The sequence below is a fragment of the Scyliorhinus canicula genome, chromosome 4 (assembly GCF_902713615.1).
Source record: "Scyliorhinus canicula chromosome 4, sScyCan1.1, whole genome shotgun sequence".
Lineage (NCBI taxonomy): Eukaryota > Metazoa > Chordata > Chondrichthyes > Carcharhiniformes > Scyliorhinidae > Scyliorhinus > Scyliorhinus canicula.
Window position 1 is genome coordinate 198,746,550 of NC_052149.1, and position 14,805 is coordinate 198,761,354.

At 45.6% G+C, this 14,805-nt stretch overlaps 1 protein-coding gene across 5 annotated transcripts in view; it reads left to right on the plus strand.

Moving 5' to 3' along the window:
- LOC119965298 (core histone macro-H2A.1) overlaps positions 1-14,805 on the plus strand; it is a 67,300-nt gene that overhangs the window by 17,392 nt on the left and 35,103 nt on the right. For 3 of the 5 annotated variants that reach the window (XM_038795838.1, XM_038795841.1, XM_038795839.1), the window contains 3 exons: positions 2,314-2,420; positions 6,408-6,608; positions 12,632-12,742. In XM_038795838.1, coding sequence (XP_038651766.1) covers positions 2,314-2,420; positions 6,408-6,608; positions 12,632-12,742 — 419 coding nt within the window. The remainder of the gene's footprint in view (positions 1-2,313; positions 2,421-6,407; positions 6,609-12,631; positions 12,743-14,805) is intronic. The other 2 variants (XM_038795840.1, XM_038795842.1) reach the window with 1 other exon arrangement.

Genomic DNA, 14,805 nt, shown 5'->3' on the forward strand with positions numbered 1-14,805 from the left:
TATGATTATTAAATTTTGATGCAGCATTCTCAAAGTCTTAGGACTGAATTTTTCAGCCCTTGAGTTATTGGGAGTAGAGATGGTGTGGGTGGATGGGCAGGAAAATAAAGGAGAGCCATGTTGGGATGGCCCCCTGACACATTCCCTCCATTTGGGAGGTTTGTGATGAATGCAGGATTTTAGATATATTGGATTATAAACATTTGGTAATTTAAGGGATAAAAGCCTGGGCTTGTGTGTTTGACTGCAGTCGACATGTTTTTAAAAAGAATCGTGTTTTGCAAGACCAGAAAGCTTTTAGGAGCCAGAGGTGAAATTGACCATCGTAAAAGCCTGAGCTAATGCACTGTTGTTTGATTGGGCGGTGTCCCTAGGAAATTAATGTGTTTTCAGCCAGTGGAGTTAATTTGTTTTCAGCTTTCAGCTTGAGAAGATGATGTAATTGCTGGGTGGAGCTAAGGTATTCAGACATTTTTAAGAAAGATTTTGAGTTGAATTCTGATCTGGCTGACACTGAATCCACCAGTAAGGTCCTTTGCTCTCACAGTAGGAGAGTTTAAAAAAGGTTTTTAAAAAGTTTTTAAAATTAATAGTATTTAAAGCACTGCAGACTTGCAGAAAAGCAAACCAGTTGAAACATCTTTTTGAAGACACCCAGCCACAGTCTGCAAGGGTTCTAACAGGAGTCAAATCTGTTCTGAAAAGCAATCACAGTTGGGATGTAGGATGGATTGAGAGTTGTATGTTTTTCCTTTCTTTGTTGTTTTTTTTTTTAAATTTAGAGTACCCAATTATTTTTTCCAATTAAGGGGCAATTTAGGGTGGCCAATCCACCTAACCTGCACATCTTTTGGGTTGTGGGGGCGAAACCCACGCAAACACGGGGAGAATGTGCAAACTCCACACGGACAGTGACCCAGGGCCAGGATTCAAACCTGGGTCCTCAGCGCCGCAGGCAACAATGCTAACCACTGTGCCACCGTGCTGCCCTGTTTCTTTGTTGTTTAATTGGGAACAGAGATAGTAACTAATAGTCTTTTATTTACTGTATTTAGTGGTATTGTTCAAGGGGTTATTGTAAGCTATTTTCAGGTGTGAGATTAAAGATTTTAATACTGTGTTAACAATGAAGTTTTGTTTTAAAAATACCAAATCCCTATTTTTCTTTGTGCAATCGTTCCTGGAGCGAATTAATCTTTCTGCACAGTCTTACAAAATAAACTAAAATATTGGGGTTTCAGCCCAGTATCCTCGCCACTGTTGGGGTCTGGTGTGGGATTGTGATAGGTTTCCTTTGGTAGAATTAGAAAACCCATTTCAACTGCATTCCTCCATTCACTTAATTGATGTGCTGTTCGGATGCAATGGATCATTTTTAAAAAGTTGCTTAAATCTAGTTTGAATCCAGCGACTGCCACCCTGGCCACTCGATGTTAAATGAGACACTGAGCCACACTGCTGTCAGTGAATGAGTCTGAGCCAAGCGGTCATAGCGGTTCACAGCACATTAGAGGGCCTTTGGCCCATCGTGAGGAATCCTTATCCTGCGGCTAAAATGTGGTGGACCTTTGGAGCCCATTGTCAATGCTGGTGTTTGGAGTTTACAACTTAGTTTTTTTTCTGGACTTCCATTTACGTTTAAAAATGAGCACCGTTCTTCCAGTGATGAAGGTTCACCAGTCAATTTTAGGTTTAAAAGAACAAGAGTGCGAGATCAAACCTGCCAGCCCCCCGAAAATGTATTATTTGTCTTGTCTCAACAGTGTCACCAAAGGTTGCACAGAGCTTCAATATGAATTAATAGCATTAATTGTGTGTGAAATAGGATTATGGGGTAGATCTTAATTTCATCATATTATGTAAATTGTAACCTTATTAAGGAGAGTTTTAAATAGCAGTTGCTGAGTGGATAATGATAGGCCTTTAGTTTTGAAATCTGTGTATTGACAAATTGGATTAAAAGCAACTTCAAATTTGTTGAACAGAAATGATTAAAAGCAACTTCAAATTTGTTGAACAGAAATTTGGATTTTCAGTTTCCGTTTTACTTCCTTTTAAGCAAGGCTACAGTTTATTTACTGCATTAATATGGAGACATCTGTAGTTTCTAATCTTGTTAACATTCACATTAATGTGAGGATAATTGAGTCTTATGGTGGGAAAATCAGTTAAATACTTTTCACTGAGATGCGCGTACTATATGTGAGCCTTCTAAATGCTAATGCTCACGTACACCAATATTTCTTCATTCAAAATTTTGAGCAAGGTTACTCCATTGGCCGTGATAACTGAAACAAGTTGATTATCTTTCAGCTGAAATTTTGGAATTGGCTGGTAATGCTGCTCGGGATAACAAGAAGGGAAGAGTTACTCCCAGGCACATTCTATTGGCTATTGCAAATGATGAAGAACTGAATCAGGTATGTTGTACCCTGTAAACCTGTTGATGTTTTCTGTAGTTTCTTCATCAAGTGTGGAAAATATGTTCCTAAGATCACTCATTTCTTGGTGCGTTAACTGAGGTAGTGCAGGGGGTGGAGCAAAGGAGGAAAGTGACTCAAACCTTTGCCACTAAACAAATGTGAATGAGATCTACTGAACAAATAAGCTCAGTGGTGCACCGAAAGAGTAAACAAAAACCCTAGTGGTTGAATTTGGATTTATCACAAATGCCTGAATTTGTCATGTTAATTGTGGGGAAAGGCCCAGAAACCATTGTGGTGTTTTTATTTGTCATTTGTTAGAGCTTCTGCAACAGAGATTCAGAAACTGGAGATTTTGTTCTTTGGTTTTTAAAACCTTCTTAAAACCCAATGCATTAATTGCACTTTCAGTTGCTATTTATAATTGTCATACCTTGGCTAGGCCTCCTTTCTTTTAATGTACAAAAAAAACCTCTTCTTGTTGTTCGCATGATCGTTGTTATAATACAAATGATGTACTGTACCAAGCAGCTTTTCAGCATGAGAGCCATGACCAATGTGTTTGTGCCATGTACACTTTCTTCTTTAGTGCCTGTCACACCTTGTCATCAGGTGATTAAGAAGGCAAATGGCGACGCTAAGCTGCTGGCCAAAGTGTTGGCCTCCAGGATTGAAGATTGTGTGCCGGAGGTGATTATGGAGGACCAAACCGGATTTGTCAAGGGTAGACAGTTGGTGGCCAATATTAGAAGGTTGCTTAACGTGATTATGATGCCCCCGGAGGGAAGGGAAGTAGAGGTAGTGGGGGCCATGGATGCGGAGAGCGCGTTCAACCGGGTAGAGTGGGACTATCTATGGGAGGTGCTGGGACGGTTTGGGCTTGGTAGGGGCTTTATCGATTGGGTCAGACTGTTGTACCAGGCCCCGGAAGCTAGTGTCAGGACAAACAAGACGACCTCGTACTATTTTAGGCTGTACCGGGGGACAAGACAGGGATGTCCCCTCTCCCCGCTGCTGTTTGCACTAGCCATAGAGCCGCTGACAATTGCTCTGAGAGCTTCTAGGGGCTGGAAAGGGCTGGTTCGGGTGAGGGGGGGGGGGGGGGGGGGGGGTGGGGCATAGGGTATTGCTGTATGCGGATGATTTACTCCTGTATGTAGCGGATCCAGGGGCAGGGATGAGGGAGATTATGACGATTTTGGGGGAATTTGGCCAGTTTTCAGGATACAAACTGAATATGACGAAGAGTGAGCTGTATGTAGTCCAGGCAAGAGGCCAGAAGGGTCGGCTGGGGGAGCTACCGTTCAGGTTGGTGAGGAACAACTTTAGATATCTGGGGATACAAGTGGTGCGCGACTGGGGCCAGTTACACAAGTTGAACTTGTCCCGGCTAGTTAAGCAGATGAGGGGTGAATTTCGGAGATGGAATGCGCTCCCGCTATCACTGATGGGGAGGGTGCAGACGGTTAAGACGACGATTTAACCGTGATTTTTATTTCTGTTCCAATGCCTCCTGATTTTCATACAGCGGTCCTTTTTTTAAGAGGATCAACAAAATCATTTTAGGCTTTGTTTGGGCGGGTAAGCCCCACGGGTGAAAAAAGGTGATGCTCAAGAGGAATTGGGGGGAGGGGGAGGCTTGCCCTGCTACATTTTAGTAATTATTACTGGGCGACGAATATTGCGATGATAAGGCAGTGGGTGGTGAGGATGGGGCCGGCTCGGGAGTGGATGGAAGCAGCCTCATGCAGGGGCACCAGCCTAGGGGCGCTAATAACGGCACCATTGCCGTTCCCGCCGGCGAGATATTCCACCAGTCCCATGGTGGTGGCGGCCCTGAGGATCTGGGGTCAGTGGAGGAGATCTGTGGGTGCAGTGAGGGCGTCGGTTTGGTCCCCTTTATGCAACAATCATCGGTTCACTCCAGGGAGCTTAGATGGGGGATTTCGGGTATGGCAAAGGGCGGGGATTGAGAAGATGTGGGACCTGTTTCTGGAAGGGAGCTTTCCTAGCCCAAAGACACTGGAGGAGACGTTCGGGCTGACATCAGGGAATGATTTCAGATCTCTACAGGTGCGGGGCTTTCTGCGCAGGCAGGTACCATCCTTCCCACTCCTGCCACTAAGAGGGATTCAAGGTAGGGTAGTGCCGAGGGGCTGGGTGAGGGAGGGGAGCATCTTGGACATCTACAAAGAATTAATGGGGTGGAGGATTTGCATACAGAGGAGCTGAAGCGTAAGTGGGAGGAGGAACTGGGGGGTGAGATGGAGGACGGCCTATGGGTGGAGGCGCTGAGCAGGGCCAATGCGACCGCTACATGCGCAAGGCTCAGCTTGATCCAGTTTAAGGTGGTGCACCGGGCGCACATGACAGAAGCCCGGATTAGTAGATTTTTTGGGGTGGAAGACAAGTGTGTCAGGTGTATGGGTGGACCAGCGAACCATGTCCACATGTTCTGGGCATGCCCAAAACTTAGGGGGGGGATATTGGCAGGGGTTCGCAGATGTCATGTCCAGGGTATTGAAGACAAGGGTGGAAATGAGTCCAGGGGTAGCGATCTTTGGGGTGTTGGAGGACCCGTGTATTCAGGAGGAGAGAGAGGCACTTGTTCTGGCCTTTTCCTCCTTGGTAGCCCGGCGCCAGATGTTACTGGCTTGGAGGGAGTCCAAGCCTCCAAAGTCAGAGGCCTGGTTAACCGACATGGTTAGCTTTCTCGGCCTGGAAAAGATCAAGTTCGCCTTGAGAGGGTCGGTGTCAGGGTTCGTCCGGAGGTGGCAACCATTCATCGACTTCTTCGCGAGGAATTAATCGTCAGCGGGGGGGGGGGGGGGAAGGGGTGGGGGAGGGTTAGGGTAGTATAGAGTAGGGGGTTAAATAGGCGGGCCATGGAGGGACGGATATCGGCGGTTGCTTTTTGATTACTGTTCTTTGTACTCTATTGTTTTTTGTACTGTGGTTGTTTGTTATGCCAAAAATACCTCATTAAAAATTATTTGTTTAAAAAAAAAAGGCAAATGGAGTTTTGTCCTTCATTGCTAGAGGGATGGAGTTTAAGACTAGGGAGGTTATGCTGCAATTGTACAAGGTGTTAGCGAGGCCACACCTGGAGTATTGTGTTCAGTTTTGGTCTCCTTACCTGAGAAAGGACGTACTGGCGCTGGAGGGTGTGCAGAGGAGATTCACGAGGTTAATCCCAGAGTTGAGGGGGTTGGATTACGAGGAGAGGTTGAGTAGACTGGTACTGTACTCATTGGAATTTAGAAGGATGCGGGGGGTGGGGGGGGATCTTATAGAAACATAAAATTATGAAGGGAGTAGATAGAATAGATGTGGGCAGGTTGTTTCCACTGGCAGGTGAAAGCAGAACTAGGGGGCATAGACTCAAAATAAGGGGAAGTAGATTTAGGACTGAGCTTCGGAGGAACTGCGTCACCCAAAGGGTTGTGGATCTGTGGAATTTGTTGCCCAGTGAAGCAGTTGAGGCTCCTTCATTAAATGTTTTTAAGATAAAGATCGATAGTTTTTTGAAGAATAAAGGGATTAAGGATTATGGTGTTCGGGCCGGAAAGTGGAGCGGAGTCCACAAAAGAACAGCCATGATCTCATTGAATGGCGGAGCAGGCTCGAGGGGCCAGATGGCCTACTCCTGCTCCTAGTTCTTATGTTCTTATACGTAAGAATCCATTCACACATCTTTAAATTTCAGTTATCTTGTGCAGGTAGAATGGGGGCAAAGTGTAACTGTCACAATGGTGATCTTGTCTTGCAACTCTTTGTATGCTGTGTAAATTTAATGGATGTCACTTGCTAACTGAAACTGCTCTAGCTTTACTGCTGCACAACTTGCTTTTTGTGTCCAAACAGACCAATCATTTCTGTGGTGTCCAGTTCATGTCTGACCTGATCATTTTAATGGCAATTGGTAACAACATGGTGTATTGTAAAAGTGAAATCATCGCTCTAATGCTTAACCTCTCCCTATAGCTGCTGAAAGGAGTCACTATTGCTAGTGGAGGTGTCTTACCTAACATTCATCCGGAACTATTATCTAAGAAGCGAGGATCTAAAGGAAAGCTCGAAGCCATCATCACCGCACCTCCAGCAAAAAAGGCAAAGTCCTCACAATCTGCCAAGAAAGCTGGAGGAAAGAAAGGCAAAAAGGGAGCAGGAAAAGGAGGGGCTAAGGTACAACTTGTGCTGCGGTAATAGTTTCATAGTTGTAATGATAAATAGTCAGCACTCCGTATTTTAGAACTTTTGTAATTGAGCCGTCTTTTCTGGAAAAACCTTTCCAATTGTTTTGGGTGAGGAATTTTGATACCAGGCACCCAGGGCGGGATTCTCCCAACTGGCGTCTAAGTGCCGACGCCAGAGTAACAACCGGAGTGTTTTACTCCTGCGTCGGTGCCCGTTCCCAGACCCCTATTCTCCCTCCCCCCCCCCCTCCATGGGGCTAGTAGGGGCATCGTGCGGTTTACGGGGGCGGGGCCTCGGCGTGGCGGCAGGGACCCGGCGCCGCGTAAATGACATGGCGCCTTGGGTCCCGCGCATGCGCAGTTGGGCCGGCGCCAACTAGCGCATGCGTGGTCACCTCGCGGAGCGCTCCGGCCCCTCATCAACATGGCGCCGGGGTACTGGGGCTGGCCGCAAAAGGAAGTAGGCCTGGGGGGGGGGGGGAGAGGCCGGCCTGCCGATCGGTGAGCGCCGACCGCGGGCCAGACCCCATTGGAGGCCCCCCCGGGAACGGAGCCTCCCCCCATCCCACAGGCCGCCCCCCCAAGCCTTCGCAACGAGTACCCGCCGGCAGCGACCAGGTGTGGACGGCGCCAGTGGGACTCGGCCATTTACGCGTGGCCGTTCGGCCCATCCGGGCTGGAGACACCCCCCCCCCCCCAGTTTTAATACTGAGCCCTGAGACGTCCAATAAATCCACGTATTTGCAGAGGTTCATTTTCACTCTTTTTCTTGTCTGATCAATGAGTTTCAACTCGAGTTTTAAAGGATGAGAGGGAGCTAGAGAGCCAGAGGGTTTAAGTGGGAGAGTTCAAGAGCATAGGTTGAATGATAGAATGAAGAGAAGGGGGAATACACAAAAGACCAGAGTCAGAGAAGAATTTAGGAGGGTTTCAGAACTGGAGAAAGTTACAGGTTCAGGGAGAGAAATGGCCCTGAAGGGATTTAAACATGAAAATAAGAATTGAAAATTGAGGTTTTGGGGCATGAGGAGGCTAAGCAGATGAACAAAAACAAGGGTGAGTTTAATTTTATTGTGGATACAGAGATTTAAATGAGTTTAATTTTATAGGGAATAAAGAATGAGAGACTGGAAAAGATATTTGATAATTTGAGTCTGGATGTGCTAAAGGCATAATTGACTTTCAAGAGCAGACAGGCAGAAGGCAGGATGGAAGCAGGCAATATTAGAGGTAGAACTATGTTCTCTTTGTGATGAAGGGAATGTGAAATTGGAACCCCATTGCAGGATCGAATGTGACACTGAATGCGACAGTATGGCTCAATTTGGGGACTGGTAGCTGTGGAGAGAGATGGAATTAATTACAATAACTAGATATTTTGGCTGGGGTTTAGTCCTCCCAATACTTAACTGGAGAAAACTGTAGTCCGTCGATGATTAAGGGGTTTGACAAAGTATCGTATGGCAGATTGGTCAAGAAGGAGGCCGAATGGCCTCCTTCTGCACTGTAAATTCGATGATAGTCTATGATTAATCTAGGACAAAGGTTCAGCACAACATCGTGGGCCGAAGGGCCTGTTCTGTGCTGTATATTTCTATGTTCTAAAGTGAAAGCCTATGGGACACATCTGGCAAATTGTATAAACAGCTACCTTAGTAACAGGAAACAAAGGGTAATAATCTTTGATGGCTGCCCTTGCAATTGGAAAGTTGTTTCAAGTGTTGCATAGGGCTTGGTGTTAGAACCCTTACTATTTGTGTCATATATTAATGATTGGGACGTGCACGTGGGGAGCACGATTGCGAAGTTTGCCAACGCCACAAAGATTGGCCGAGTGGTGGACAGTTTAGAGGATAGCTAAGATCTCCAAAATGATACAGGTGGGTTAGTGAAGTGAGCGATAAAGTGGCAGATGGAATTTAACACCGAGAAATATAAGGTCATGCATTTAGGGAGGTCAAACAGTTATAGGGGGCACACAATAAATGGAAATATACTAAGACGGTGGATGAAGTAAGAGATCCTGGTGTACAAGTGCACAGGTCCCTAAAGGCAGCAGTTCAAGTAGACAAGGTTGTAAAGAAAGCATATGGAATGCTGTCCATCATTAGCAGAGGTATAGAATATAAAAGTAAGGATATAATGTTGGAATTATGTAAAACACTGGTGAGGCCACAACTGGATGTGTGCAGTTCAGGTCAGCACATTACAGGAAGGACGTAATTGTTCTGGAGAGAGTGCAGAAGAGGTTTACAAGAATGTTGCCAGGGCTAGAAAAGTGTAGCTACGAGGAGAGATTGGATAGGTTGGGGTTATTTTCCTTGGAACAAAGAAAGCGGAGGGGTGACTTAATTGAGTCGTGCAAAATTATGAGGGGAAGAGATAGAGTGGACAGAATAAAATTGTTTCCCTTGGTGCAGAATTCTAGAACCAGGGGACATAGATTCAAGATAAGTGGCAGAAGGTGTAGAAGGGACATGAGGAAGAACCTTTTTACCCAGAGGGTAGTGGGAGTCTGGAATTCGCTGCCTGAGTTGGTGATGGAGGCAGAGACCCTAAACTCTTTTTTTAAAAGTACCTGGAGCTGCACCTTGCGTGCCGTAAGATACAGGTCTATGGACTAGGTGCAGGAAGGTGAGATTAGAAAGGGTACCTGGGTATCCTTGGGCTGGCATGGACAAGATGGGCCGAATGGCTTCATTCTTGTGCTATAACTTTTCTATGATTTTATTCTATGATTGGATATTAAGTAGTCTGACAACATATAAGAAGTGGAAAGGTCGAGAGAGGTGAAGGAAACATAGAACTGGATAAAATCAGCATACATGTGGAACTTGTCATGATATGCAAACATGCAACCAATGAACACTCAGAATAGGACACAACCAATGGGCAGTCAGGACACTCAGGTGGCATCACCACAAGGGGGCATGACATAACACTATAAAAGGGATGAGGCACTCACACCCTGCCTCTTTCCGCAGACAGACATCTAGAGAGTCAGACAGGGTTGATCAGCAGCATTACACCCCAGCACGTGGCTTAGAGCAAGTTGGTACAGTTAGACTGAGTTACTACAGTTAGATTTGCAGAGAGTCTAACTCATTTGGGAACTGTGTTAATAGTTCAATAAACACGTTGAACTCATTTCAGAGTCTGGAGCACCCTTTAGTTAAGTCTGCATCAAGTAGCAGCCTGTGTTATCCGAAGCAGCAAAACGCAACAGAACTAGCCCCCATGTCTTCGGATGGTAATGTTCAGGGCAGCACATAGATGAGAAAAAGTAGAGATCCAGGCGAGATCCTCAGGGATCTTCAGAGGTAACAGAAAAATAAGCCCTTTCTGGAAATGCTCAGGCTATCATTAAAGAGTAAAAATCAGAATCAAGCAAGGGCAGTCCCACTTAACTGGACAGCAGATCGAATCTTTGGAAGACGATTGGGCATTTGGTCATATCAAAGGCTACAAATATGGGGCGAAATTCTCCGACCCCCAGCAGGGTCGGAGAATCGCCTGGGGCCGCCGAAAATCCCGCCCCTGCCGTGGCAGAGATTCTCCGCCACCCGGGAAGGGGCGGTGGCGGGAATCTCGCCACTCCGATCGGAGAGGCCCCTGCGGTGATTCTCCGGCCCGGATAGGCCGAAGTCCCGCCGCTGGGAGGCCTCTCCCGCCGCCGAGGTTTGAACCACCTCTGGAACGGCGGGATCAGTGGCGCGAGCGGGCCCCGGGGTCCTGGGGGGGGGCGGGGGCGGGGGCGATCGAACCCCGGGGGGTGCCCCCACGGTGGCCTGGCCCGCGATCGGGGCCCCCCGCTCAGACTCCGGGCCAGTGCCCTGGGTGCACTATTTCTCCTCCGCGGCCGCCACGGCCTTCGCCATGGCGGAAGCGGAAGAGAACCCCACATCGCGCATGCGCCGGCAGTGATGTAGCGCTGCCGGGGGCGCCGGTTTTTTGCGCCAGTCTTCTGGTGCCAACCGCTCCGGCGTGGGGCTGGCCCCCAAAGGTGGGGAGAATTCCCCACCTTTGGGGAGGCCCGACCCCTGAGTGGTTGGCGCCACTGCCCTACACCGGGACCCTCCGTCACGCCGGGTAGGGGAGAATCCAGCCCCTTAAGTGTGAGGTTTTTTTTAAAAGGACAGAGAATGTTCAACTTACTTAGCAATTTTATTTTAACTGAGATGTGCTGTTTCCTTGAAACACAATAAACTGTTAGTGTAATTTTTATATTGTACAATTGAATTTCGGGCAATTTTACACTGCTGCGTCAGTTTGTATGCTGATTGCTGGTGACTTTATTAACAGTAATTGATGGTGCATTCTCCCTTTTCACACTACCTGAAGAGCCCTTAAACAGTGTGATATGAATTGCAAATGTTTTGCTTCACTTTGTTGTCCATTTCTATTTATTATTGGATATATGAGGAGCAACTGCAGCCCTCTTGGAGTGCATATTCTCTATATCCTATTCTATACTGTAAAGAAATAGCAGATTGCCAAATATATTGGAAAATTACATTCGCCTGCATATATTATCAGGTAGTTTTGTAACTCCTTTCTCTCATGCCAATATATTGGAATGAAAGAACAGATCTTTTGTATATCAAGGGGAGTAGCAGACCCCCATGTAGAGGCAAGTGGCAGGCCTGTTGCATAGGGACTGGTTTAACACAGTGGGCTAAACAGCTGGCTTGTAATGCAGAACAAGACCAGCAGCGCGGGTTCAATTCCCATACCTGCCTCCTCGAACAGGCACCGGAATGTGGCGAGTAGGGGCTTTTCACAGTAACTTCATTGAAGCCTACTTGTGACTATAAGTGATTATTATTATATTGGAGGTAAATAGCAAAGACCTGCATATAATGGGAGGAAATAGTAGACTTCCACCTGTTTTGGATGGAGGAACACCATGAAGGTTGGTGCAAATCCTGTTATGTCGGGAGAATTCCAGGAGGGGCCCAAAATGGGATTTGCGCCCTGCGCAAAACAGTTTCTGATGCTCCCAACCCCTTCCAGCTGGCGTGGTGAAAGGGCAAGATCCTGATCAGAGCTAATTTGCATGAAGTATAATACTTCTCTGGGGGCTACACGGTAGCATGGTGGTTAGCATAAATGCTTCACAGCTCCAGGGTCCCAGGTTCGATTCCCGGCTGGGTCACTGTCTGTGCGGAGTCTGCACGTCCTCCCCGTGTGTGCGTGGGTTTCCTCCGGGTGCTCCGGTTTCCTCCCACAGTCCAAAGATGTGCGGGTTAGGTGGATTGGCCATGATAAATTGCCCTTAGTGTCAAAGTAAGGTTAATGGGGGGGGGGGGGTTACTGGTACAGGGTGGATACGTTAGGCTTGAGTAGGGTGATCATTGCTCGGCACAATATCGAGGGCCGAAGGGCCTGTTCTGTGCTGTACTGTTCTATGTTCTATGTTCTATAATCTCGTTAGTAGATTAAAGTCCAATGCAGCGACCTCCCAGTCTAACCTGTTGGCACTCCCAAGGGGCAGGGCCTGAAGGCAGGGTGCCCAGAAAGTGGGGAGGGGTATTGGGAGGACGTCCTGATCTCTAAGGATCCAGCTTTGGCTCTTTAGGTTATACACATCACATTTTTGGCATGAATCATCCCCGGGTACAAAAGAATTTCGAAGAATTTTTAAGTGTGGGTGGATTGCGAGCTGGATCGTGGCGAACCACCAAGTGGGAACCACATCTTGTTTCTCGCCGGACACCCCACTTTGAAATACTTTGGGGAATTGCGGCCTATATGTTGAAAGGAAATACAGATTTGCATTCTCTATATTGGATATGGGTAATGGACCTAATGAATGTGTATATTGGAGGAAAACCAGTCCCTGAAAATTTCTTATCACAGATTTTTAGTGTAATGATAGATTACTGTATCCATTCTGAAGTAGCAAAGCAAACAGAAAATTTAACTGTCGACAGTACTCAATGGGCAGGCTATAATTTTGAGAATGAAACAGTTTTCTGTGCAAAAAGTTCAAATAATATTTCCTCACGACAGAAGAAGCAAACAGAAGTCAGCAAAGCAGCATCTGCAGATAGCACTACCGAGGGAAATCCAGGGGACACGTTTACCATTCTCTCCACCAAAAGCCTCTTCCTTGGACAAAAGGTACTGACACTCGGTAAAATGAAATGGCAGGGTTCTTCATGAACTATAGCATTTCAGACTTATTCATATATTTAATAGCTGCAGGCATGAGAAAGTCTGTTACAAGATTTAATGCCTAAATACTGCTTTCCCTAACCTGCTGCAATCATGGCAAAATATTGTGGAATCTCCAGTACACATTATAACACAGGGGTCCCTTAAAAGGAAAGTTAGGAACATTTCTCTATATCTAGTTTCATTTCCCACTTTTTGACATATTTGGAATGCCAGATGTGTACAACAATAAATTAATAATCAAAGCCCAGTATTCCCAGGACTTGTAGCTGAAGGAAAATGGCTGTTGAAGTGGAACTGTTTGAAAATGTCTAAACAGCAGTTATACTAGTTCACTTTCACTGCTCTTCCACTGCCTGTATGTTGTTTACAGCATTTCAAAACTTGACCCTACAAGAGTGTGCATTCGTTACTTAATCCTGTGACAGTGCAGCATTAGGTCATTCAGCCCATTCTGCCTTTGCCTGGTCTGCTGGAGTTATCCCATTAGTCCCAATCTCACTGCACTTTCCCTTCTCTAAATTGCTTCCCTTAAAATATTTATCAATTCCCCTTTGAAAGTTACGATTGAATCTGCTTCCATCATCCTTTTCTACTCCTTCATTGGCAGATTATTTGTGACAGAATTACTTTCAGTTGCTATTAAACCACCAACAACAATCAATCCCATTGCAGTAAGCAGAACAACCAATTTTAGTTCAGACTTGTTAAGATCATTTTCCACTCTCCTTGAACATTTATTGATTTTATTTTCACTGTCTAAATTACTTGAGGTCGTAGTGAGACACACGCAGATAGAAATTACAAAATTCTGCCACCTCAAAATAAGAGAAGACCCTTGTTAGTGTTTAGGTGGATGGAGATATTGACTGTGTCAGTCAGACTGAAGTGTTTAACTGTGAACGAATGACATCAGTCTGGACGTCAGATTGATTCTTTCATCAGTACAGAGTTAAAAGATTTCTAAAATAATCTTTGTTTTATTACACTTGGGGAAATGAATTGCACTGGTTGTTGCGTACAGCAAAAATTGGAAGCTTACTCTTTGTGACTGTCACTTAAGCAGCTGATATTCTTAATACAGGAATGAGGGTGTGCTGCACTGCTGGAGGTGCTGTCTTTCAAATAAGACGGTAAATCAACACACTGTCTTCTCTCTCAGGTGGACATCAAATGGTCCCTGACAATATTTGAAGAAGAGTGAGCAGTAATCCACAGTGCCCTGGCCAATATTTATCCCTCATTTAGCACAACTAAAACACATCAATTGGGCAATGTTACATTGCGGCTTGTGCGAGGTCACTGTGTACATTCCGTTTCCTACATTACAGCAATGATTAAATTACAAAGGTACTTGATTGGCTGTGAGGCATTTTGGGAAATCCTGAAGTCCTGAGTGGTGGTACATAAATGGACATTATTCTTTTTCATATATTTAATATATCACCACATGTAACAACCAGAGCAATTCTCCCAAAACTTGAAGCATTGTTCCTATTGATGATGGCTGAGACTATTCTGACACTCCTTAATTGCTCCCTGCTCCACCTTTCCTGGCATATGTACATGTTGTATGTAGAATCTCACACAGCCATTTGGCACAGAAAAAGACAATTTGGCTCATCGTCTCTGTGATGGTTCTTTGCTGGAGTAATCCAATACAGGTTTCACTGCTTTGCTTTATTGCCATTGCCCTATATCTTCCTCGGATTAAAGTATTTATTACATTTTCCCTTTGGTAAAGTATTCTATGCTCCAACAGCTGGCTGCATAAAGTAATTCATTTTTGTGCTAGCACCCTTATCCATGAGTGAGAAGATCCTGGGATCAAGTCCCACTTGAGAGACTTTAGCATATAGACCAGAGAGGCTTGAACATATAAACCAGTGAGGAAGTTCTGCAACGTCATTTGAATGAATATTTACATTGAAGCCATGTCTGTAAGTAGATGTAAAAGATGTCACAGCACTATTTAAAAAAAAAAGGGAGGTTTATCTTGAGCACTAGGA